The sequence below is a fragment of the Nomia melanderi genome, chromosome 1 (genome assembly GCF_051020985.1).
Source record: "Nomia melanderi isolate GNS246 chromosome 1, iyNomMela1, whole genome shotgun sequence".
NCBI lineage: Eukaryota > Metazoa > Arthropoda > Insecta > Hymenoptera > Halictidae > Nomia > Nomia melanderi.
The window spans coordinates 34,101,528-34,127,586 of NC_134999.1; the positions used below are offsets into that span (position 1 = coordinate 34,101,528).

The window sequence follows — 26,059 nt, forward strand, 5'->3', positions numbered from 1 at the left end:
GGCGCGTGTTACCTTTTGAACTTCCGAGACTGTTCGATCGGCGGTTTGCTGTCGCAAACCACTACTTTGACTTCCGGCTCCGGGCAGTACGTGCCCACGCGAATGTGATTGTAGCTGCTGCGGACACCATCGAGGGACCGGAAGTTGCCGCGTTCGTTCGAAGGCACGCGCACGATCTCGATCTTCGGTCGTCCCTCCATCTTTCTCTCGCTAGCCTCCGTTCACGGACGATCGCGCTCGTCGATTATAAAAATAGTAGAAAAGAATCTGAATCCGTGGTCGCCTGTTCACGACGTACGCCTTTCCTCGCGGCTGTCGGATATGTATTCGACGTCCGTTCACACGTTTCTCTCAGACGCTCTCGAAATAGTCCCGGAATCCTCTTAAGCTACTACTATCTGAGATCCTCTCGTCGCCGTGGCACATCATAACGGTAGACTCCTCAGAGCGTTTGGCACGCGCTGACATACCGAGTATCACGAGTCCTCGGCGATTCAGGAGGCACGTGTTCACGGCTATTCGAGCCACCGTCTCGCGTCCCTCGCAGAGGCTGGTCACGTTCATTCATTCCACTAGAATCACGCTCATCCGTTGGCAGGATCGCGTCTGACGTCGCACAGACGCGCGCGATAATCGACTCGGACTTAAGAATTCACCGAGCGCGTCTCCGGGGGAGTTTTTTTTTCTTTATTTGTCACTGCACACGCGCGATTGTTGGACAGATCGCCACCGAGGTGGACCTCGGGAAAAATAGTTATAGAAACGTCGAAGCGATCCGAGTAGAAAAATACGATCGTGACACTTCGCTGTCCCGTTGGAAAAATGTTCGCACACCGCTGACAGTCCCGGGGAACCTGTTCAGAGTCGTCTGCCGTTCCCCCGAGCTTTTCTCTCTCTTTTTCGCCGCGCGAGTGGTTTCTACAGTTCGTGTGCCCGTTCGTGTGGTTTCACTCGCGACGTATCTCCGGCCTGGATCGCGTCAAGCTGCGAATCGTCGGCCCCAATTTCCTAAATAACGCCGCGCATTAACAATCGTTTTTCCCCGTCGACCCTCGCGGCCCGCTCGCCGTTTTCACGCTGGGATTGCGCAACGGCCAATTACGATTAGGAGGACAATGCTCGCGTTAAATTCTAAGGCGATTCGAGCAATTGCTCTCCGGAAATCCGAGACAATCTAATGGCCGCGGTTGTTGAAAGACTCCGCTGATCGGCGAAGAAAAGACTGCTGACGTCCGAACGGTGTTCCGTTGTCGGAGTTTATAGGATTGCCAGGGTAGACAAGGCAACCCTTCGTAAAGGGATTAGCGGACTGGCCGGCTAGACCCGCACAGACGTTTCGATCTCCGTTTTCAGGTACAATCCGTGTACCCTAAACCGCCGGCTCGGGAAAGGTGATTTGCTGGCAGTATTTTTAAAACGTTACTCCCATTCCTTTCGAATATTTTCCCTCTCCTCCATCTTGGTTAAAAATGTCTTACGACCGATTAGACCCGACGCGACGACGTACAGAATGGGCCGCGCTCGTTTGCATGAAACGGATCGAACGGTTTGTAACTATACTCTACTATAAGTCCGGCTCTCGTCTCTAGACATAGAAACCGAACGAGAAACTCCGTGTTTCTCACTACGCGGAGAACTCTCGTCGGCAGTGGAGCCAGCACTAAAGCGTGAATTCGCGGCAGTTGTCGCGTTTCACCGTGAAACCGCTTCTGTCGCGGAAATTCGTTCTCCTCGCGTGTTAATTTCCTCTCCTCGCGGGGATCGCTTTACGACGCGTTAGATTTATGACAGCGTGTTTTCAGGGATTCCTTCATGAACAACGTGGAATCGTGTTTCGCGGGTAGAAGAGCGTAAAGAAACGAGTCTGCCTGTTCCGTTCGAGAGGCGGCCGGCTGAATCCGCGAGCGACGGTTCCCCCGTTCGCGTTCCGCCCGGCGGAGGGATCGAACCGAGCCGCGTCCGCTCGAATTGTCACTGTTCTCAGGCAACGCGGCGCCGCGTTCCCAACGATACGTACGGACACGCTCGAAAGCTTTCGATGGAACGAGCCGGCACGGGATCCTCCCGGCAATTAAGTCGTTAATTAATTCCAACGAATACGCGAGCTTACGTCGAACCGCGCCGGTTACGGATCTCCATAATTGCAATCGCCTACCGTCTGTGTACCGAGACGCAGCTTCTAATTAGAAAAGAAAGTGCGGAATAATTGTCGATGCAACAGGAACGGATTTGCTCGCCGGCCGGGAACGGCTTCTGCGCTATTACCTACTGTACTGAATTCCCGAGAGACAGAGGAGCGACTCAGGTTCATTGATACCGTGACTACAGGCGAGATAGATAACACGGGATCAGCTAGATTAGTGTCACTTATCGAGAACTGCTCGACGATTTATATACTAAGCCACGATCCGTTGAGTGATTCTTCGAGAAAAACATACCGCACAATGGTCTCTCCTTTGCCTACGCCGTCGAAGGCTGTGCGTAGGTTTTCTGTTACTATGAGGGAACTAGCAGATACTACGGTTACGAAACACCGATCGCGGCACGGACATCGTTAACTCGCGCTCCGCGGCAGAACTGCGTGTTACAGCGGCGTGGCGAAAGGGTTAATAACTCACTTAATTGGTGTTACCGTGTTTAGTTTCATTGAGAATTCGTAACGGTCCCCGGTGGGATTCAAGTGGATAGAGCAACGCTCGATAAACACACTGGACGAACGTTTCGATTAGCCCGGCGAACGACGACGAGTTATGCTCGTTGATCGTACTCTATTTCACGTTCCCCTAGCATTCGGACGACAGCGCTCGCGCCTAAGTCACGATAAAGTATTTACGATCGCGTAAACCGTCGTGTGTTTACGTTGATCGAGGCGGGATCTCGATTAGATTAAATTTATTAGTGTCAACCGTGTGTTTGTGTCGGAAGAGTCGCTCGATAAGCGGGTTAAGCTGTCCGTTCGGGATCGCCGAGCGAATCAGCGCGAATATTTAGCGTTCCAAGGAGAATAAAATCGATAGTCGCACACGGTCGGTGGCGCGAACCAGCCATGAAAGAAAAAAAAAGTGGATGGAAACGTTCTGGTGAACGGCGGCGGTGATTCCTACCGTTCGGAGCGTGTTCGAGCGGCGTCGCGTCGTCCGCGCTCCGCGGCCCGCGGCGATTCACTGCCGGCTTTGACGTACGCGACGGTGTCTGGTCGCGGTTTACGCGCGCACACAGAAGCCCCGCAGCACCGTACAAAAGGCCGTATCACACATCGGTGGCTTTTTGGAACGGCGAGAAAAAATCGGTAATTAAAGCACGGATTTGCCTATGCGCGACCGTGTACCGTCACGGTTTACCGGGCGCCGTTCGCTCTCGCGCGACGATACCGAACGTCGTTCGACCGTCGTTTCTTCGTCGATACAAACTTTCCTTTTTCCTGTTCGATCTAATCATCGGTTCACCGAGAAACAGTGAACAGAGATTTCCCCGCGGACGTGTGCCCGCATCGTTGCGATCGGATCGCGCGACGGTACGCCTAAGAAACGCTTCGCGAAGTCGTCGAACTTCGGTTTTCGTCTCGAAACTAGTCGTGACTCCGAATTAACAAGCTTTCGAAGCTCTACGGACTCCGGAAGCTGTCGACAACCCTCTCGCGCGTCCCCGATTCTCCTTCCATAGCCTCTTGATCCACTAACATAAGTTTCTTAAAAAGAAAGCAAAAGCACCGGTCGTGGTCTAGAAATCACCTGTTAACCAGGTGATTCTCCTGGCGGATCTCCGTTCGGCAAAATGCTTTCTACCGGGAGGGTAGCGGTTGCTAACGCAGCCGGCAACGATCGCAGACGAAGGGACCGAAGTACCGCCGAGAAAAGCGTGATCGAAGCCGGCTCGTCTTTCCCGGGCGAATGAAAATAATCGGGCGCCGATGGAACCGCCGAAGAGTCGTCGCGCGAGGCACGTGCGCGCCGGAAGCGTCCAGCCGCGCGCTGTTCGCCTCGCGTAACGTTCAATCAATCGTGCCGTGGCGACCGCCGCGTCGGTCGGGGCTGAATCGCGAGCGAATGGCGCGTGTCCGTGCTGAGAGTCGCGCGTGCTCGAAGCTCTGTAGAGCGTTTAGGCAGCGGTGAACGGGCGGCGTGAAGCTTGCAAGCGGCACCGCGAGGCCGTCTGGGCAGCGTGGTGATACGTACTACTTGAAAATAGCAACGACACACTTCGCGGCCTGCTGTCCTGACATCGGACGAGCGTCGCCAGTGGTTAGCGGCAGTCGAGCGGAGAGAGGCCGAAGTTGGAGCCGTGCCAGGATTCCCGAGGACTTTCTCGGCACTCGTCTCTCCCCTTTCGTCGTCTCGTTGCTTCGCTCGTGGGCGTCGTCGTCGTCGTCGTTCGTCGTCGTCGTCTAACCCCGCGATCGACGGACGCGGACGTCGGGGACCAGCGAACTCGACGCACAGAAATCGAACGAACACCACCTTCCCGCTTTCCCGCGAACTCTCGAGGCCCCCCTCTTCGTCCAACCCTTTCGACTTGTGTTTCCTGCGTTACTTTTGAATCCCGAGGGACGGACACCTGCGGGAGGGTCAGAGTGAGCGAGAGGGAGGACAGAAAGAGGCAGGGGTTCCCCTCGAAACTCTCTGCTCGACGGCTCTCCCGCCCCTGGCTCTCTGTTCGATCGCGACCACCCGCGGGACGCCGACGACTACTGCATCGAGATGCGTCGAAGGAATTCCTCGGACTCTCTACCGACGCGACGCGACGAGACGCGACGCGACGCACGCCCCTCGCGGCCTCTCTCACCTTGCACGCCCGCCCGCCCGCCCGACCGCACGCGAGCGGACCTGCGCTCTCCGCGACTGCATTCTCGCGTTTTGGCAATCACCGTGGCCCGCCGCGCTTCTCGCCTCCTGGTTATCGACCGGGCGCTGATAACTCGACGAGCGTTACTCGTTGAACGGTAACGCGCGGAACGTCCGCGGGATTCCGATTGTTTTCGGCGGCTCGACTCGGCGGACTGGCTTTGGAAAGCTTGGCCCTGTCGGCAACGTACTGGCGCGGGATCGAGGTTGTTAACTGTTTTATTAGGTTTCGTATTTTTAGCAATTTCGTACGCTTTCCTCGGGATAAAGGTATGATTGTTAAGTTTCGCAATCGAAGCGAGAGAAACGCTGGTTGCCGGTGGAAGGGTTGATCCGTTGTCCACGCTCTGCCGTATCTGCCAATGATACCTCGTTCCTCTGCGCAATTATGAATTGTTCGCGTCGATTGTATTGAAATGCGTGTATCAACGAAGGAAGTTACGTCTTCTTGCTCAATTTCCTGATGTTGCAAGCCTTGGGCTTGGCGCAGCGGAGAAACAAGAAAATCGTATTGTCTTTTCAGGTGGTTCTCGGTTGAATTGCAAATGGAACGGTTTAATGTGTCCGCGCGCGGTGTCGCGGGATGTTTTGTTGCGCGGAGATAGAGAAAGTCAATGGCAAAATCGGGCAGCGAACAGTGGAAAGAGCGAGTCGCTGACGCAACGCGTTGCCGAGCGTGGCAAAGGAATGACACGTTCACCGGCGAAGCACGTGGCGGCCACGCGAGGCTTTCATTCACCGACGAAAGCTTCTCTTCCATTTATGAACGCGGCGAGACGCTCAACTTGGTATCGTTCCCATCGGTGGAACTGTTTAATTAATTCTCAGACTGTCGTGGGATCGTATAGAACCTGAAAATTGATAATCAGGGTACGGTAACGTTAATGAGAATCGAGACGTCGATCCGTCGCGTTCGAGAGAGCCAGCAAAGAGAACCGTCGATCGTGATTTATTTGATCTTTATTTCGTATTTGTACACGCCCTCGGCATGCCACATACAATCAATATAATACAGTCCAATGCAGCCAAGGTAGAAGTAAAATACAAAAAATATATATATATATTTATATATATTTATATATATATTTATATTCTACGTCGATAGTTGTCGTTATTATTATTGTTACCACGATGTTATAACGCTGAAATAGGTTTATGAATAATAGCTAAGAATATAATACAAAGAAGAGTGCTGTTTAGTACGGTAGGACACGTAATTCGGATTGAACGTGGTGCGGATTACGAATATTCTTCAGCGTTTTCCGACTGAGATCGCTAAGAGAAACGGCCGCGGTTCTCATTGTTTCTCGTTTTACTGTATCACCGTGTGCGACGCGACGCCGGCGATCGTCGAGACGAACGTTCGAAATCGCAGCCCCTTTCGCGGCCGCCCGTCGAAACGCTCGCGAAGAAGAGAAGCTTCGACGAACGTCGTTTATCGAGAAACGAGCCGAACGAAGGGAACACCTGAATGCACTTTATACTTAGACTGCGGTCTTTCAGTGCGAATCCTCCGGTTCAACGTGATCGCCGTAGAATCGATTGTTTCCGGTAAATGGAACCTCGGGTGAAACGGAGAACGAACGAGAGAGATTCATCGAATCCGATAAGAGTTTCTATTTTAGCTTGCACCGCGAAATCGTGCAGCTTATCGCGACATTAGATCCGCAGTCTATTTATAACGTCACGTATGGCTATGCAAAAACGCGAATAATTTAACGGCAATAACCTTGACACCCCCGGGAAACCTGGGTGCCGATCGATCGATAGTTGATTTCCCGTCGACGAAACACCAGAGGAAAGGGTAGAGTTGCGTTACAGTGGCAGTTAACCATTAAATTGACTAATTTATTGCTATTGAATCGTACGGGGAAACGATAATACTTTCGAAGAACGTGAACGTCCGCGGCGAGAGCTACCCCTCTCCCCGCGTCTGTGTAGTAGTAGTGGCCACCGTCGGCGATCGATGATCGCGACGATTCGGACGCAAGACCGACCGCTACGCCACGGATCCCCCTTAAATTAAAACACACCGCTTACACAGCCACACGTTCGATGCCCGGCTCGAAAAGCCTTCGATGTTGCAGCACCAACAGCCGAACGATCACTGAACGATGCTATTCTTAACGCGTTGACTGCCGCACGGAATTCGCGAGCGACGCCGTGATGTAATCGCTTTACATATGATGTCACGATTACGCGACTCGATTTTTTAATAGGGCGTGTTCCAGCCGCTGTTCGAAGCGTTTATTTATCGCACATCGATCGAAATAAACGTATCGCCCGTCAACGCGTTAATCGCACGATTCCAGCACTCGAATGGATCAAGGTTGGTAGTGGCGGCAATGGTGGTGGTGGTTTTTGCAAGGATCGGAAGAATAGATGCGGGAAGATAATTCGTTGAAACCTTTCGAGTTTTCAGAGTGTCTTTATTAGAGCGTAGCCGGTAAGCGTTTTATGGCAGCTTTATGAGGATGACTGGGGTAGCGACCGTCGTTAAAGTCATCGAAAAAGAAATCCTAACCCAACGGTGAAACAACGATAAGACGATAAATCCATAATATTAACAGTAATAGAGTGTAGTGTAGGGATAACTAGGGTAATTCAACTAAAAGAGAAGAGAAGAAAAAAAAGGAAAAAAAAAACAACGAAAAGAAAAAAGGAAAAAAGACGATAGAAAAGAAAAAGGAAAGAAAAGAAAGGAAAAGTAGTAAAAATCCTTCTGGTCGGGTGTCGCGTGTCTCTCTCCTTTTTCCTCTCTTCCTCTCGGTTCGAGGAAGAGCGATAGAAGGAAACGGACAAAACAAAAATGTTCACAGGCTGTAGGAAAACGAGTCGGAGAAGAGAGAGAACGAAAGGGGAGTGGTAGAGCGGAGATCGGAGGTGTTCACGTTTTTCTAATTAATTATCTCGTTCTTCGTGGGTGATGACAATTGATTTTCTTCAATAATATCAGATTTCACAGCTATCTCTATCTCTCTTTCTCTCTTTCTCTCACTCTCTCTCTCTCATTCACCGCCTCGCTGACTGGAATAAACGCAACTACGTAACATGTTACTCGCGGGCTTACGATAGTTAGGTCTCTCTGTCACCTCTTTCTCTCTCTCTCTCTCTTGCTTCTTCATCCGCACAAATTTCATTTTCCTGGCAATTAATACTATGTCTCGTTACAATTGTTTACGCTAGTTCCACCCTCGCCGAACGCTTCCTTCCGTCTTCCGTACCTTTCTCGCTCGGACACACTCAGACGTTCTCTATCTCTCTTTCTCTCTCTCTCTCTCTCTCTCTCTCTCCCTCTCTCGCACTCTATCACTCTCTCGCGTTCCATTTTTCGCCGTGGGAATCTTCCGTGGCAGGATGGCGCGCGAACCTTGCCGCGACATGAAAACAGAAAATAATAAAGAAAACGAAAACGTCCATTGAAATTTCTTGTTCGTTCGCGACCACCCTGTATATACACACGATGACTGCCGTCGTCGCTCGTTTCTCTGTCCTCTCGTTCTTACAAGGAATCTCTTCTTTCTCTCTTTCTCTCTTTCTCTCTTTCTCTCTCTCTCTCGCTCGCACTCTCACTCTCTCTCTTTCTATATATATATATGTATATATAATATACTTTATAAAATACATTAGTTTACAAACAACGTGGATTAAGTGCCGACGTCCCGCGGAAGTTATCACAGCTCAGGCTCGATCGTGGAACGGCTCGACTAAGAACTCTACCCGGGCGATCTAGTGGAAGAACTCTCTAGCTCGAGGAAAAGAAAGCTGTTTCCCTTGTCGTTTCGCGCCACCGTTCGCTTCGACTATTCGACAAACGTCGCTGCTAGTTCCCTTATAAACTGGAATCGGTTCGAGAATCACGTCCGTGGTCTGTTTCGAGAAGGCAAACGCGTTTGGTCGGCTCAAAATCGCTTCCACCTGTATACGAATCTTAAACGTTACAACGCCTCCTCGCTTTGCTACGCTCGAAACTTGTTCCTCGTTTCGCTGAAGACGGAGCGAACGCTTTTTTCATTAATATATTTCTATCAATCCGGCTCGACGAACGGCCTGCATTTATTACTACATTTATATATTCATATTAAAAGTGCCGTCAGATGTCGAATAACATGAAAACCCCATTAAACTTTATTCAACTTTTTTTTTCTTTTCTTTGCTACACACCCGAGTTTTAGACGGTGAATTTTATAGACCCGTAAAGCGACTTGCCCAATAAGAAATTTCTTCGTTTCCGGTTCGAACGCGTGGCATCGAGTATGGGCGGAGGAACGAGGAGTGGGATCATTTGGGGAAGCAAAGACAGTGGCCTTGAGCCGTAAACTGATTTTGCGCCGACTATAGTGGCTAATAAAATACTGTATATCCTTTGATTCCTCGACCGAGATAGACGACGGACGATCTTCTCCCCCAGCTGTCAGCTTGGTCACGCGATAAAATAGTGTGTTGGAAACGCAGTACAACGAGATCGTATTGCGGAGCTGCGCAACCGAGTGGCAGAGACGTCGATCATCAGAACAATAAGACTATCTTATCGTGCTACATACATATGTACAAAGCCTCCGGTACGGAGGCGCCCTTCTTCCTTCGACATTCCCCCTTGAATCCGAAACGTGCACTAACGTGGGAAGCAACGGGAAGGCGTTGTCGTTCGATAGGGACAGCGCTTTTGTCTCCTGCCTGGGCTGCTCGGCACACTCCTCGCTACTCTTCCACTTTCTCTATCTTGACCCTCCATCGAAATCGCTTTAAATAAATAACGTCTCTACTGATCTGGTTACCGATGCGATTTAGAACATGTCTATTAATATATACTATATATAATATATATATATATATTTATATAAATATAATATTTATATAAATATATTTATAGATATATCTATATGATGGATAGTGCATGTTCCGGATGTATCTATTTAATGAGGCAAGATCCCGTTAACGAAATATCCTTTTCTTTCTTCTCTATCCGTCGGACACTGGCTGAGACTATCATCTACGCGTTTCCCACTTGTTCCAGGTTTGGGTCGATCACCGAACACGAACAACGTACAAAGAATTCCGAACGGGTGGCTGCATGATTTGCAAAAATATCTCTCGTCTATTACCTACATCTTGCGATTATTACTTTTTTTTTTACTCTTCTCTTATTTCTTTTTCTTTTTTTGTTCAGTATTTTCTTCTCTTTAAATTTTTCCCAAATATACTAGCGTCTTCTTTTTAACGAGCTTCTGGGATTTCTGGGTGGCTGGGGGGTGGGATGGGGTTAATATCTTCAGGAGTCAACGGTAACTGTCGCCCCCGCGCGGGCGACGATTTGGATGGTACGACTTCGCGTTATTCTCTAGCGGATAGATCTAGACAGAACTCGCTCCGAACGGAATCGTCGACGAAACGGAAATCAATATCGGGCTAAATCGCGCCGCGAAGCGCCGCTGGGAACGTCGGCGAGCGCCTCGCGGGTCGAGTCGAGTCGAGTCGAGTCGAGACGTAGGATAGAGGGGGGACAACGGAAAGCGAAAACGAAAGCTCCGCAGTCGCCTCTTCGGACCGAAGGGAAAGAGCAAAAAAAATAGTCCGGGCCGTCGCAGCGACGTCCTTCTTCTAGCTTCCTCGCAAGTTCGGACCCGGCACTCGTCGACAACGTAGCGACTCGTACGGAATAAGAAATCTGATAAACGAGAATCAACGAGTCGTTACAACGTCAAGATGTTTTCGGACCACATTCTCTTGCGAACCCTCGCCCTCTCGCGTCCCTACGTATCCCTGGAAACAAGTACAAGTTCATACTACAATGAAACAGGCCGAGCGCTATTTTCGTACGCTCGACGCAGCTCAAGGTAGACGATAATAATCCCCGCGAGCGGGTAATATTATCGATATTGGATATATTCTTTTTTCTTTTTTTTTTTTACCTTGTCGAGAGAAAGTCAAGAGACGAAGGTACAAACGATAAAGCTGATGGAAAGAGTAGGATCATTACCTGAGACTGACCTTCTCCATCAGCATGGACAAACGACTCTCCGAATGATTGGCAGGAAGTAAAGACTTGAGGACCTCCCTGACGAGAGCCTCGGCCATTCCCGGCGAATTGCGTTCCGCCGTCTCGAACGCGCTGCGCAACTCCTCGATCGCGCCGCCGTTCCTGCTAATGCTGCTTCCGCCCTCGCCGTTATTGTCTCTTGTCGAATATTGATGCTTCCGCTGAAGCTGCGACAAATAGGGAGAAACAAAAGGTACACCTCCGTCTGGCCTTCCGGAGCTATTACCGTGCTATCTTTATTTCCTACGGTGCGGGCCTCGCCACGCAACTACCGAGGCATTAGGAGACGCTGATGGGCTCCGGGGAGATTAGATCCAGAGGTTCGCCTGCGTGTTATTGGTCGCGGGGAGGATCCTCGCGTGTTAAGGTACACGAGCTTACCTCGAGAGGCCTACACTAGATCTAATCTTCCGCGCCCCCAATGGTAGTTGACTTATCTACCACCTCTGGCGGAAAGCGTTCGATCAGAATCATGGACAAGATCTGAGCAGGAAATGGACGCTTACCGCGTCCAATTCCGTGGTAACGTTTATGACGGACGGGTTCGTTTGATGGAACAATTTTCGCCAGGAATGGTAGAATTGTATTCTTCATCTGAATACTAACCTCGGATAGGAGAGGTAATACGACACCGGACAGGACCGCGCTTCGCGGATGCTTCAGTTCCTGCGAGCTCCTCGGTCTCTGTTTCTCGGCCGGCCTGTGGTCCAGTGGCCTCCTCCACTCTTTCGAGTTCACATCTTTGTCCCATCTTTCTCTGTCTCCTCTATCTCCTCTGTCTCCTCTGTCTCCTCTGTCTCCTCTGTCTCCTCTGTCTCCTCTATCCCCTCTGTCTCCTCTGTCCCGAGTTTCGCCCCTGTCCCTGCTGTCTCTGGCCTCGCGGCTCTCCTTCAACTCCCTCATCGAGGAATCCCGATCGAAGTCCCTATAATCGCGATCCTCTCGTTTCTCTCGTGTGTCGACCGGCGGCGGTGGCGCTGCCTCGTGCGGTCGGGACTGAAAAATTCAATGAAAACCTCAGAGATCGGACGCTGCACTCGCGCCATGGGAACGAGGGAATTATCGTTTCATGCTGCGCGGGGCTCATTGTGACTTAGCGTTGCGGTGGAAAGAACAGAAACCTCGAAGCCCACGGTGGGTGGGTGGGGTTTAATCGCGGTTTCGCGGGGCTAGCAGCTTACCGGCGTGTGCTTCGCTTGACCATCGCGGATGGAGTCCCTCGACTCGCTCCTGTAATGATTCAACGTGGAATCCTTCGGCGGGGATCTCGAGGCTCCGTTCGCTTGCGGCTTCGCTTGCTGATTATGGTTCGTCGTGTGTGTCAGAGTCAACGAGGCCGGCTGCTCGTCCAGTGGCAGCATGGGGACCACCGAACCCTTCCCGTGAGGACCTTTCACCGTCATTATCCACGGCTCGTCCATGTCGCTGTCCTGCTTCGATTCTTCCCTGAAACGAACACTCATTTGGATCCTCGGAATCGCTCGGTTCCTCAAGCGAGAACGTCAATTCGCAGGGACTGTCGGGTCGCCGGGAATAGGGGATGGGCGCGACACTCACGAGTCCGAATTTTCGCTCTCCGTCTCGGATTCCTCGCTGCGCTGGGACTTCCACTTTTTGTACCGGTCTATCAGGTCGATCAGGTACGAGTTCTTCTTCGCCTTCCTGATGAACTGGAACTTCAGCAACTCCTTCGCTGTTGGCCTCTGAAACGACCGGAAGAATGATTATTACGCTGGTAACGAGGACCGGGGGAATTCGCGTGACACGAGATACGATCTTGAATCTTCCATGATGGATCAGTTTCGAACGCAACGCTTCGCGCGAGCTTTAATGAACTCTAATTCAACAACAGTGCACGCTAATGCGTTAATAATTCGACGGTTTTAAGTTAAGCATCTAGAAAACTGCAGCAACGGAACGAAAGTGGTGTAATTCAGGACATAATGGCTCGAGCCCAGAGCTTTCTCCAAACTTTCGAGTCGGCAAGTGACAACGACAGAGCCTCGCCTCGCGATTGTTCGAAACACCGACTGGCTCGAAGATTGTTCGCTAAGTACGGAGCCGGGACAAGAATTAACAGAGCGATACGAGCACGTAGCTGTACGGAGATCGACTCACGTTCTCGGGGTCCTTGTTCAGACAGGCCTCGACGAACTCCTTGAACTGCTTCGTGTAATTTCCGGTTAGCTGCGGGGGATTGTTCTTCGGTATGAGGAAGAGCACCCTCATGGGATGTAGCTCGCTGTTCGGCGGTTCTCCCTTGGCCAATTCGATCGCCGTGATGCCCAGCGACCAAATGTCAGCCTGCGGAACAAGGCGTTCTCAGTTTTACTGCTCGGGAGGCGCTAATCAGACGCTAACGACTGCGTGACCGATCCGCGGCTATTCCGGGTGCCTCGAGGAGGCCGACAGAACGTTAGACATAGATTTTCCAGTCACTCCATTGACATATTTCAACGCTTTCGCGATATCGCAGATACGTTAGACTATTCAAATCTATCATAACAAAATTCTCAAAACTCTCATCGCTCAGAGGCAACGTTTAGCACGAGAAATTAATTAAATATCATTAGCCGAGGAGTTAGACGAAGTTCTCGAAATCTTGGATCAATACAGACTTCCACGAAGGTTAAATCTGTTGTCGAAGGTTCACGAGCGAAGATAGGGGAGGAAAGTTTCCAAATGGAATCCACCGGATTACGTGACTCGATTGGAGGAAATAGCGGTCTCGAATCTGCCGGGATTAAAAACTACGCCTACTCCCGAGGACCACGTTCACCTTGGCCCAGCGTAATTACCTTCGAATCGTAGGCGGACTGTTTGATCACTTCCGGCGCCATCCAGAACGGCGTCCCGACGAAAGTGTTTCGTTTGCTGGTCGTGTTGGTCAACTGACCGGCCACACCGAAGTCGGCCAGCTTCACGTCGCCCATTTCGCTCAGCAGAACGTTCGCCGCTTTAAAACGAGATTAAAATGATTAGCGAGATTGTTTCGTGAACAGAACGAAATGAATCCAGGCCGGTTTTATTTTCCCGAGAGCTAAAGTAAATCGTTAACCGGGTCAAAGAGAGTGAATTTAAGCTTCGCTCGCTTGTCCCCTTATTTACTCAATCTATGATTCTCCCGTAGAATAATTATACACATCTCGAGTAACCACCGGGCGATTATTCACGATCGAAAGATCGTCCGGCTAACAGGTTAAAAGGCGTTAACAGTCTCTCGGGACTTTTCATGCGGAAGAATCACCTTTAATATCACGATGAAGCTTCCGCTCGCTGTGAAGATAATCCAGCCCTTTGAGCACCTCGCGCAATATCACCGCGATGTGCATTTCCTCGAAGCTACCAGCCTTCATCAAGTCCAGGGCCGAGCCGCCACCCAAGTACTCCATAATAATCCATAGTTTCGTACCCTGCAAACAGAACGAGAAAGATTCCCGTTATACGCGCATCCGGGTAAACGCTTTGTCTGGGAACTTCGCCGCGAAATTGCGCGGCCCGTAATCTTCCCCAAACTTTCCCCCGAAATCGCCGGCATCATCCCCTAATCTAGGGGACATTTGTTCGGAGGCAGCTAATGGAAATAAATCCTCTCGTAGGAGGATTCGATTAACGAGTACAAGCGATCGACGGAGCGTGCTCGACTCAGACGTCATGGGACTGTCGGAAGAAGAGCGGACAGGGTCGACGAACTCATTGGTCAAGCGATCCTGTCACTGCTATTTCCAATGGATTCTTCGACTGTCCATCGGCAGCTTTTCGCAAATTACGTTTGCCGTCCGCAAACGGCGCGACCTCGCCGGCAACCATCAATCTTTGTTGCCGTAATGGCCGCGCCAACGTTAGACCGCACCTTCGCTGATAATTATATCCGACATCGATGTCCAACTCGGCGAGCTGCCGGCCTTATGCACCGACAATAAGGCTCGATACACGCTTGGTTATCCGATAATCGACGGACCGGCGATCACTGGCTCGCACAAGGATGTCCAAGATTCGCGCTCTTTGGTCACCGGCCCGTGAAAGGGGAATCTCGGCGGATCGTCTTCGGCGGAAAAACGATCGTCAAGGTGACGCCGCGTCCGCGGGAGCAAATAAGCTGGATCGGTCTTGGCCTCTCGCGGGACTGTTCGAAACTTCCATAGGGAGCAACCGGAAAGAATCAAGAGACAATAAACCGACGCTATTAGTTCGACTATTCCGAGGACGATTCCAAATCGATCGACGCTTCGGTCGGACCTTCGTCCGCCGAGTTCAGCTGAATTCCTTCTTAGGCTTCCCACGGCCAGTAACAAAGTTGTTTGAATGACTTCTCCTCTTTAGAACCGTCGAGTCGGCAAGGTGACTTTCTTGAATTCTTCTATAGAAACTCTGAGCGCGCGTCTGTCGAGATGCAGTTTCTCGGAGGACTGTCAGCCTTCGTATGCTACTAATTTCCAACTAATTACCGCAACAAAACTCGCGGCACCTTGGAAGGAGGCTGCCAAGACACCGGTAACAACTCCGGCGCGCCTGGCAATGATAGAACGCGAGAGATGCATTTTCAGCGTTAAATCAAACGCAAGAACCTCTTCGAGTACCCTCGATCGCCTCTCGATCGTGTATCAGCCGTCAGGACGGACGCGAAGCTGACAGGTACCGGCACTTTATGGGGTATAATTTTCACGTGGCTAGCGCAGGGTGTCCCGGGCCGTCTAGTGTGTTCGCATTCATGGCGCGGGGTCGAGCGTGTATGGTCGCCCATAAAATGGCACCATTTATCATCGTGGTACGGTCAGAAGGCGCGACGCGGCGCGGCGTGGCCGGGGCTGCGCGTTTATTCTCATGTAGATCCCCGCGTCGACGTAGGTGGCCAGGCTCGCGAGGGTTCGTTCAACCCGGTTTTCAACCAGGCCACTTCTCGCTGAGACTCAACCGGGGGGGGTTGCTAAATCATTCCCCTATCCGGCAGACACTTCTTCCCTCTCTTCGAGAGCCGGGAACGGGGCGGACGGAATAAACGCGAGCCACGGAGAAAAGCATTACGACGCTTTTCTTGGATTTCACTCAGCCGTCCCGGCCGTTCTTGTTCCTTTTTACGGCGAAGTACTCCCTCCGGACGGCACGCGGAGGAAACAGAGATACGCGTCGTTTCCGCGGACTGCCGTGTCGTTGCCGTGTCGTCCCCGTGTCGCGGGAGAAGTTACCGTGCTAACCCTTTGCGCTCGACAATTTGTCACTAGAAATGTTCGATTTATTTTCATGAGACACAGATGACGTTTTTTAACACGTTCACACCGCCGCTGGAATTTCCGCTCTTTCCCATTTGGCGGCTGAATGCTCCGAATTGATGAAAATATCGAAATGATCGATAATTACCAAACCACTTGACGACATATTTGATGCTATACCGTCTAATGAGCTATCAATGGTACACGCCGGCGTGAACGTGTTAAAACTAACTTAACGCGGAATCTATTCACAAAGTAAGGGGAACAATGGTACTTTATTTCCACATGACAGGTATCGACAGATTACTCGAGACTTCAAATACGAAATTTTACAATTCTGATGCACCAATCAGATGACTGAGAGGCACCTTTGGAGTGCAAGCTAAAGCGACGTGGTTGTCGCGAGAATTCTTTTTAGACGTCTAGAGAAATTGTTTGGGACTCATCGAATGGTAATTGCGAGCGTTCAGCAATGATGACGAAAATAGGATTCGTGCAACGAGTAGCTTAGAGAACATCTCGACGATCGTTACGTTTCGACTTCGATCCATGATTATAAAGGTATCAAGACTTCCGTGCCCGGTGACAGGGGTGAAAGGTCTCTGTATTTCAAAACGAGGAAGCATCTCGGCCGGAATGTTGCTCGTGGCCCGCTGAACCGCGGAGCGCGCTGCGAAATGCAACCCCTGAATACTTTCATCCGCCTCTTTTTCGTAGGGCGAGAAGAATGATATCTTTTCTTTTGGTTTCGCGAGTGGGCGGGCCAGCGCCGCGAGGCAGTTTTAATTAAGGAGGACAAACAGACACGCCCGGGAATAATTACTCGCGGTTCTAATAAGCGGAAACTACCCTCAAAATAAAACGGGCCGGCCCGGCCGACCGACGCGCGAATTTTCTAACGGCCAAGCGATTCTCCTCGCCGTTCGTCGGTCCGTCGAGGCATTCCAATTTCGTTTTCGGCGGGACGTGCGTGGCCGACGGGGAGGCCGCGGCCCGATAAACCCGGCGCGAGTGATTAAAACAACATACGACGTTAATCCTATCGTAGCCGTCGGCGTTTCCGTTCGTCGCTTTCACCGCGCGCAGGCCCCCGCTTGTTCTCGCGATTCTTTTATCTCGCGAGCGAGCGGGGATGGTCGCTGAATGAACGGCGAGAGGGAGAGAGAGGGAGGGGGGAAAAAGAATCCTTTTCAGTTTAATGAATGTCGCCCCGCGTTAAAAAACAGCGCGTCACGAGCGTGTCACGTCTGGAACGTCGCATTCAGCCGGGCCGCCCGGAGAACGCGCGGAAAACGACGACCTATCGAAACGAGCAATCTGCTGTCGATAAACAAACTTTGCGACAATTCCGTGTAATTCGCGCGTAACGGGGAACGTTCACTCGTTAACCGGGCGCGTTGATCAATGGCAAATGAATTCTATGGGTTTCGAAAGATTGAATCATTTGAAAATGTCTGGCAGCGAGATTCTTCCGGCGACAGGACAAAATGGAGTGTACGAGTTAACTCGTTTCTACTAATACGTTTTTTAAGTCTTTGCCGACAAATGTCGACATTTCGGATGAAATGTTCATTCTTGGAGGACTGAGTTGCAATCGAATGATTGAATTATTCGAACAGCAACAGATCAGTATGTAGTTTCCTTTTTTTGTTATTTGACACTAGGTTTACGGGCATTTATTGTCTTCATTTTATTATTCCTAAAAGAATTGATGCTCGTTTATTAGATTGTGGAAACTGGAGATTCGATAGTAGGTAATTGGGGTACAGTGTGATCGCATCAATCAAAATCGCCGTAAACATTTACAAAATAATATTTGTAAAATCCAATATGCGTCAATTTGACGCGTTCCGTAAACCTAGTGTTAAATAATCGATATATAATTTAACTTCATCTCCTGAAGCTTTTGTACGTTTCAAAGAATCTTCGGCCGCAAAGGGTTAAAGTATGAGTCCCTTTGGCTCGCAATCGACTAGAAATTTCTGAGACAGGATTATCATCGGCTATTCCTATGTTAACAGGGAAGGTCTCGGTTGACTGGTAGTCCAGCCCGCCTTTTCTTCAATTTCCCTTCGTCCCCGGCCAGCGACAGACCCCGACAAGACACGGCGCGAAACTTCTCTAACAAGTCGTATCGAGTCCCTGTTTCTCGGCAACTTTGCCGGAAATCGGGGAAACCCTCCCGGCAACTGCTAATGGATTAACTTAACCGAATGTTAGTGTTCTATGGAAACAGCGGAAAACTCTTAGCCCGCCGATCGCTGATTCTTCACTTTGGACTCGATGGATTGTAATAAATTCTTTATTCCAGAATCATCGTATAAGAGATAGCAACGCAGTTGAGTCATGCATTCCGGATAGGCGAAGCGTAACGACGACTTACATTGAACGTCGGCTAAATTTCAGCTGCTAAAAACGCAAGCTTCGGTGATTATATTGATAGTTTTAACCTTTTTAACTCTGTAGGCTCCAATATTGCACCAGTTATAATATTAAATATTTTAATGAATCTTCAAGAAACTACCAAAAAATTATTCGATTTTCCGCATATGCAAATTTTGTGCTAAGGAAAATAAAAGATCGACGAAACGTTATAGCATTTCTAATTTTCAGTGGACGTATCACAAAATTATGTGGAGTGCTAAGGGTTAAACATCGATTGAACCAAAATTTCTAACTTACGGAAGAGTATAAGGAATTCGATTTTGTAAATTTTACTTTGAATTTGTGTTATACATATCAAAAATGTTACATGAACGTAGGATTAGCAATTAAACGATAGATTAAATATCACGCATTATCGCGGGGCCGGCGCTCAATGCGTTAACGCGTCGGATCGATCGATCTGCGAGCGCGATATCGGCGGCGTTCTTTTTCGCGCGGAACGCGGGGAGGAACAAACGCGACGCGGAGAGCATCGTCGAGCAAATATTACACGATTTCCAGTCCGTCGCACCGGCGAAAGGTAAAAAGAGGAGAGGCCGGCCCGTTTTCGCGTGGTTGTCGTCGCCCGTAGAAAAAGGGAGAGGAGGACCGGCGAACGAATGAGTGATTAATGGCCGATTTTGCGTCTCTGTCGCGCGTCTCCTTTTGTTCCTCTGTTTCGCGAAACGGCGGGCATGCAGGTGGCAGTGATGAACGACGCGACGGAATTAATCCGTGCCGCTACCATATTCGGGGCCCGAATAGGCTGTTCCTCGGACTCGAGCAAAACGCGGAATTAAACGTCGATAAATCGACGGTGGAGCAGCGGACGCTCCCGCGGGAGGACGGGAGGCTAAATGCCGCGAGGATAAACGCGCGAATCCTCTCGGCTAATACCTGACACGAGCAGCGACTGCAAAAAGTATCCCGCCGAATACAGGCGAGCCTCGTTTATCCGGTTTAATTGGGCCACTAACTGCCTCGATAAATAGGCAAAAAGAATCACCGCGCCCTCAAAATTCGACCAAGTATTACGGTATAATTGAATCGAGACTCCGGAGGATCCCGGATCGCGAAAAACACTCGGTTCACCGAGCACGCGTTCCTTCCACCTGTCGCCCGCCTCGTTAATCGTCGCACTTCGACCCCCGTCGCGCGAGCAATTAGAGAGGCATTATCGCGTCATCGGGGACAACTGAAACGCCGGCATTTTTCATAATTTAATTTGAATCCGAACGGAGCGTCTGCCGCGGCGAGCCTTTTTTCAATTCCTGCCGGTCACGACGGGTTGAGCAACGTTAATCGCGCATCACGATGGGGGAGTTTTTATAGAGAGGAAGGAGGAACGTCGAATTAATCGCGGGGTCTGTCGACAGCGGCCGGCGCGCACGGGATGAGAGTGAAAGCGGACAATTTCCGCGGGTCGTCAATTACAGGTAATTGCCGCGGAACGAGGAAGACGCGACCGCCGCCGCCGCGGGAAAGAAATTCATCGTTGTTTGGGCGTCGCTGTGCCGCGGATCTATTCTTAGATCGGAGCCATTAGGAAATTGGCCGACTAATAATAGCGGTTCGGTCGCGATAAATCGCGTCGGCGTTACGTAAACGCTCGTCCTCCTTAGCGCGCGTCCCTTTTTTTCTCCCTTTCGGCGGCCTGTAAAACGGTTCGTCGCGGTTATTAATTATGCCGCGGTGGCTTTAAAAGGAAAGCGTTTTGCCATTGCCGGCGCTGATCCGCTTAACCCACATACGGCCGCCGCGAGGACAGCGCTGGAGGAATGCGCAAGCGATTTTTTCGTCCCGCGTGCAAGCGAAAAGCCGCCGTTCACGGTGCAGCCAACAGAACCGAGCGTCTCCGCGTAAATCTGTCGAGCATCTCGGCGCGTTCCGCGGTTTCCGCGTTAGTCGCGGGTCCAAATAACCGGGCGATCTCATCGGACAGCCGCGGATAATCCCCCGAGAGCCGTCTGCTCGCGACGATACAGGAAATCAACCGAAAAACCCTTTATCAACGGCGACAAATCTTCCCGCGATCCTCTTTATCCTATAAATCCTTCGTCCCCTCTTCCGAAGACCCGCACCACCGTGGCCGATAGGTTTACCCGAACACTAGCCGGTTTAATGCGATTCCTTGGATCCGGGCAGCCTTCGCGAGCTTAATTCCTTCAGCCGCGACAGAAGCATGCGTCCTTTGTCGCGGCGATCGATTATTAAGGACGCAAGGACGGCGGAATCGTAATTCCACGGGAAACGAAAGACAGAGAGAGAGAGAGAGGGAGAGGAGCCGGCCGTTTAGCATCGGAGGCCGAGCAACGGGTCGCGTAATAAGCGTCCAATTAGATTTACTCGTTCATAAAAGCCCGAGATGCTCGTTCCGTCAGTCTGAGCACGGCGCGCAAGTGCGCGGCTGCGGAGAATCGTCTTTTGTTCCGTGGAAACAATGAAGCGAGCGTAATGGGGGTGAGAGAGAGGGAGAGGCAGCGAGAGACGAAGGGGTGGGTAGTTGCTGCTGGCTGCAGGATCCGCGACGACTGGATGCCGTCCCGATAATGCGTCGCGAATCGCCGCGGCTTCGTCGCGCCGATTCGCCGGCCGGAGAAAAAGTCAATTTCACGAGCTGACGAAATCAATTCGCGGACAATGGACCTCGGTGGACGCCGGCTCGCTGGCCAAGTGCTCGATTGTCAATTCGACGGTTTGTAATTACTCGTGGAAAGCCTGAACTCGTCGCAGGGGAGGGAAAAAAGGGGGAGAAAGAGGCATTGAATAACGACGCTCGGGGAAGACGGGGAACAACGCTGAACGGCGTTCACGGAGCAGTCCGACACGCGGTACCGCCGGGAACAATGATAACCCGTCCCGAGGGGGCGGGAAAACGACGCGAGGGCAGCGAGAAGAGAATTCACGACGAAACGCCCCTCATCATCCGCGATGCATCCGGATTGAGAAACGTTAAGGTGTGTCGCGTCGAAGCGCGACCGACTGCTATTGCTCGCCTCGACCTACCTACCGTCGAGACGCGCGTCTCCGACATCGGCGCGCGCGCGATCCGGGGGAAAAATACAGACCTCCGGCATTCTCATTCGCGATTTCGAAATTGGACGAGACGCGGCAGAAATTCCTCGCCGAGAATCACCGTGACGCACCGCTTCCCATTTACGTGGAAACTTTAAGCCGCGTCCCCGGCCCCGCGCGCCGCCGCGCTCTCGCTGTTAATCTAGCCCCCACCGCTCCTCTCGCGATACTTCGTTCTGATTCATACTCCGCGAAAGCTTGTTGGGGGTTTTCTTGATTATTGCGGGATAAACGGCGTAACAATGATACACCCGGAGTTTTTCAGCTATTGAAACTCCGCGGGACGCCGGTGAATGCTGATGCTATAAGAACGTTGTCCGGATTCATTGCGGCATTCTAACCGTTTGGTATTTTAATGCGACGTTGGCCGGGCATTGTACAGGATACAAGTTAACTCGTTTCTTCTGGCTGACCGTTTCAACCTGCTGAGATATCGACGGGGGATTGCACCGTGTACCGAGGGTGTAATCGGAGACTTTCTACGGCGCAAATATTTGCGTGTAAAAGCGAAGCTTCATTAATGAAATGCGTGGAGGGTGGCCGGCGGATTCGCGAAAAACGAGAACGAGGAGAGGGTAGCGTAGCTGCGGCCACGGTAGCGCGAGAGCACGCAGGAGGAGTGTCTCAATAGGCCGATAACTGTTGTTGACCAAGCTGATCGACTTAATAACAGTTCCCGGAGGCAGGAAGACCTCGCTGCGAAGAGGAGACGCGCGGGGACGAGCGGGTGCACCCGTTATGCGATGACATCAGGCGCGTAGATGTCCGCGTAGGCATCCGATAGCCTCGTCGAATACTTTCTTCCTCGCCCCGGCGATTATCGCGGATGCGTCATTGATCCGCTGCACATTGCACGAATGTCCAGGACGCGTAATAACCATTCCCGACTGTCGCCTACGGAATGGCGAGATAACAGGACTTTAAGGACCTTCTTGCCGACGACTCGAAACGGACGGAGTCCAGACGTCCAATGGCTACCTCGGGCCTAGAGGGCAAGGCTTAATCGCGTTGCTCGAGGAAACAATGCCTGGATAACCATCGATACTAATTACAGCCGACTCTGTACACGGTAATCCCCGCTTAACCCTCTTCTCTCGAGATGCGACACTCTTATTAATTACTTCCAAAGCACGCATCGGAAAATGTCGACTATTTCTAATGGAAAACATCCGGGAGCAAAGGGTCAATCTTTGAAGATTCTTCGAAGCATATGAGACCTTCAACATGAAGCTAAATTATATGTCAACTGGTTAATTAATAGGAAACAAAGAAAACTACGTGATCTCTTGCTATTCGACCAATTACATGTGTCCACGACTTAGTCTTCCAAATCTGAGCATCTCATCTCGAAATTCCGACGTCCGTCTGCAGGATTAATAGCCTCATTCTTCCAGTTAATTGAAGCAGCATCCTCACTGACTCCTCTAATCGTAGGAACCTTCCGTAGCCCGACGGTGGCCGGTTCTCGAAAAAGCTGCCTCTCCCGATAACGGTTGCCGGCGTGGTCCCGAGACGCCGATAAAACGCGGACTGTATTTACGAGCGAGGGAATTTATTACGGTTTAGCGCGATATCGTTCGATACACGCGTCGAAGAATACGATCGACGGGCCGCGGGGGCGAGCGGGGAATAGATCCTTGGGCGTGGAACGAGCAGAAAGGAGGACGATGGGAAATGAGATCTTGTAGGCGAGCGTGAGGAAATCTCCGGAAGTGCTTTTGTTCGGTGTCCCGCGCGGCTCTTTCCGCGGCATCGGCGGAGGAGAGGATAGATATCGAGAGGAGAATGAGATTGCGGAGGACGGAGGATCCTTTTGTGCGCGCGCGGCGCTGTGATTAATGGCGGCACAATGGCCGCGTGCCGTGGGATATAATCGTACGCAACACACGCGGACCACGGGATCGGTTTAATGCCGTTATTGCCGTGCCGTCGCCGTTGCCGTCGCCGCCGCCGCCGACGCCGCAGCTCTGCGATTCCCGCAAAAATCAATAGCGAAGACACGGCTCGCGCGTGACGCAACGCTCGTAATCTTGCCGAGATACCTTGCTGAACGAGCGAGCCGGGGATTATTCCGGTTAAACCGTTCCGCTCGCTGGAAATTCTTCGGTTCCCGGGCAAACCGAGGGAACCGGCAGGGAGCCGGAAGAACGATTCCTTCGGCGCTGCTCGAGAGCTCGTTCGATATATCGATCTCGCCCTTATCTCTGGAGGACCGCCGATTATCATTCACCGATATCTATTTATTCGTACGATTCATTTGTCTGTAGAGCGATCTTCCCCGGCAGATGGGCTTGAATGAGAGAGCCATCAGCCTTGAGCAACTGTCAGGCGATAACAAGATCAATTCAAGGATTTATTCATTCACTCCGAGCACGTTATACGTCGCTCGAACGTGATAAATAAAGTTGCAGTCGAAAGCTTGTCACTCTACGATCAGCGACCGGTTAACAAAGACGTTCGGCTGGAATAAGCATGAAAGGGGTTATCCTTGAGATACGAATCGCTAATCCCGGAGACCAAAGGGAAGACAGACGAAGGAGAGAGGAAAAATTCGCTGGCAACGATAACGGCTAGCTCTGGCCATGCAATCTCGTCCTTATCGGTGCGGCTACGCTCGGAAGACTCACTCTCGAATCCCGCAGTCGCGATCGGAGACAATGCCGGCGCGATCGGCATAAGATAGCTGGCGGATCCGTGGCGGTTCGCGGCGGAACGCGGGCGAATCGGAACGATCGTTATCCGCGATGGCCGGGGATGAAGGGGAGCACAGGCGGGGAGCGTTAATTGCGAGACAGGGGTAGAAACAAGCCGGCCGATTCTCTCGCGGGAGAGAGAGAGCGTGGAACGAGGAAACGGATTACAGTGGCCGCCCAAGCCCCCCTTCGTTTCCGGGCTCGGGAAGCGGAAAATTGAGATGATTACCTATGAAATGAAGCGGGCCACGGCGCCCCGATATTAAGCCCCTCCGAGAACTTTCCTTAATGACCGCGCGAAACGGTCATTAGCGATCGTTAGTTACCCATCCGGCTGTCCGCGGTTCGATCCGTGAACACGGTCCACGGGGTGCTCTCTCGACGACGGGATCCGGAAACGGATGTTTCCGTCGCCGTCTTCGCGCAACCGATACCGGTAATCCTGCACGGAAACAGGGGACCGAAGTATCGGATCGACAACGGTATCGCGAGACGGTCTGTTCGAAAGGTCTGCCCGGAACACGCACAGCTGCGCGCGTTTGCATAGCTCCCCGTTCACCGGCGGTACCTGGTGAACCATGACAAGCTGCATTCTGCGTGATCCCGGCACGCTTTCGTCGGCGCTCGGGACACGAGACGCGTTTAAGCTTGTCTTGTTGCATTGTTCAACGGCCGGTGCTATTTGCGAGCTCATAAAGCGGTCAGCCGCGCGCAGGTTCAACGGCGGACCGCCGCTGCATTCCTTCTGCTCGCCGCGACCCTGCTGCGCGAAAGGTTCCGCGTCGAAGTTGAAAATTAATTGATTATTCGAAGTTTCGAGTGGTTGTTACGAGACATTTGTTTCCATTTTGTTCGTACGCGAGAGCGAAGCTCGATCGATTCTACTCGACGAGATTTTATCGTCCGTCAGAGCGAGATCGTTCCTGGAATAGCCCGGCACTGGCACGCTTAACCTCGTCGCAGGAAGCGGAAGCCAGCGCGCGACACCGTCGAGCCGGAAGCGACGGTTAACCGAGCGTCAAGCCCTTCCTATTCTTCGCGTATGAAAAATGATGGGGGCGTATCGGCGGAGTTGCACCTAACGGTGAATCCGCGTCGCAAATATTGTCGGGGACCAACGGGTCGGAACGGCGACAGAAAGGAGTGGCTCCGCGGACAGTTTTTCGTGACGCGCAGCGCACGCCGCGACACGGTTTTTTTCACGGCCGACACACGCGCGAGAACCGACCGCGGCGATTTTTGCGCGAGCCTCGGTCGACCGCGATCGCGAGCCGCCTCGCGCGACCTGCGGTTTCCGTTTCGATCGTAAAACACGCGGCCGGGCCGAACCGCGGTTGCATTATTCGCGAAGCGACCCGGACGTTTACGCGGAGTTCCTAATGGCGCGGCGCAATCTTCGCTGAATACTCCGGTTGTTCCGCGGAATTAGCGGCGCGAGAAAGGCGCGCAATTGCGAGGCCACTCGCAAACAGAACCGAAGCGGTAAACACTTGAAATTCTGACGCAGAGGCGCGACTGACAAAGAACTTCCCCGACGAAAGAAGTTTACTGTGCCGCCGCGGAGAGCGTAAGAGAACCGGCAACGAAGGTTGAGTAATTCTTTCCTGGCGGTCGTTTCTTCTTTGAGGTGCAGATTCCGCGGGGAACGCGGCGAGAAAAGTTTGCCGCGAGTCTGATTCGACGTTGGAAGGCGGGAGAGGGTTAACAGGCTAAGAGACGGTATCGCCTGAGACGATCTGTAAGACGGAGGAAACGGTGGATCGCGATCGAACGCTT

At 51.6% G+C, this 26,059-nt stretch overlaps 2 protein-coding genes across 13 annotated transcripts in view; both read right to left on the reverse strand.

The window, feature by feature from the left end:
* The window catches only part of LOC116430282 (uncharacterized), a 40,103-nt gene extending 34,910 nt beyond the window's left edge, over window positions 1-5,193 (reverse strand). Inside the window, exons 1-2 of one of the 7 annotated variants that reach the window (XM_076368413.1) lie at window positions 4,176-5,193; window positions 13-1,008 (exon numbers count right to left, since the gene is read on the reverse strand). In XM_076368413.1, coding sequence (XP_076224528.1) covers window positions 13-200 — 188 coding nt within the window. In that variant the 5' untranslated portion in view covers window positions 201-1,008; window positions 4,176-5,193. Of the gene's footprint in view, window positions 1-12; window positions 1,009-2,265; window positions 3,056-3,104; window positions 4,145-4,175 lie in introns of those variants that run through there. The other 6 variants (XM_031984189.2, XM_031984188.2, XM_031984187.2 and 3 more) reach the window with 6 other exon arrangements.
* Window positions 5,194-5,894: 701 nt separating this feature from the next.
* The window catches only part of GckIII (Germinal centre kinase III), a 107,187-nt gene continuing 87,022 nt past the window's right edge, over window positions 5,895-26,059 (reverse strand). For 4 of the 6 annotated variants that reach the window (XM_076368429.1, XM_076368451.1, XM_031984180.2 and 1 more), the window contains 8 exons: window positions 14,129-14,294; window positions 13,680-13,837; window positions 13,000-13,185; window positions 12,439-12,584; window positions 12,063-12,327; window positions 11,488-11,877; window positions 10,833-11,048; window positions 5,895-10,604 (listed from right to left, as the gene is read on the reverse strand). In XM_076368429.1, coding sequence (XP_076224544.1) covers window positions 10,524-10,604; window positions 10,833-11,048; window positions 11,488-11,877; window positions 12,063-12,327; window positions 12,439-12,584; window positions 13,000-13,185; window positions 13,680-13,837; window positions 14,129-14,294 — 1,608 coding nt within the window. In that variant the 3' untranslated portion in view covers window positions 5,895-10,523. Of the gene's footprint in view, window positions 10,605-10,821; window positions 11,049-11,487; window positions 11,878-12,062; window positions 12,328-12,438; window positions 12,585-12,999; window positions 13,186-13,679; window positions 13,838-14,128; window positions 14,295-26,059 lie in introns of all 6 variants that reach the window. The other 2 variants (XM_076368430.1, XM_031984179.2) reach the window with 1 other exon arrangement.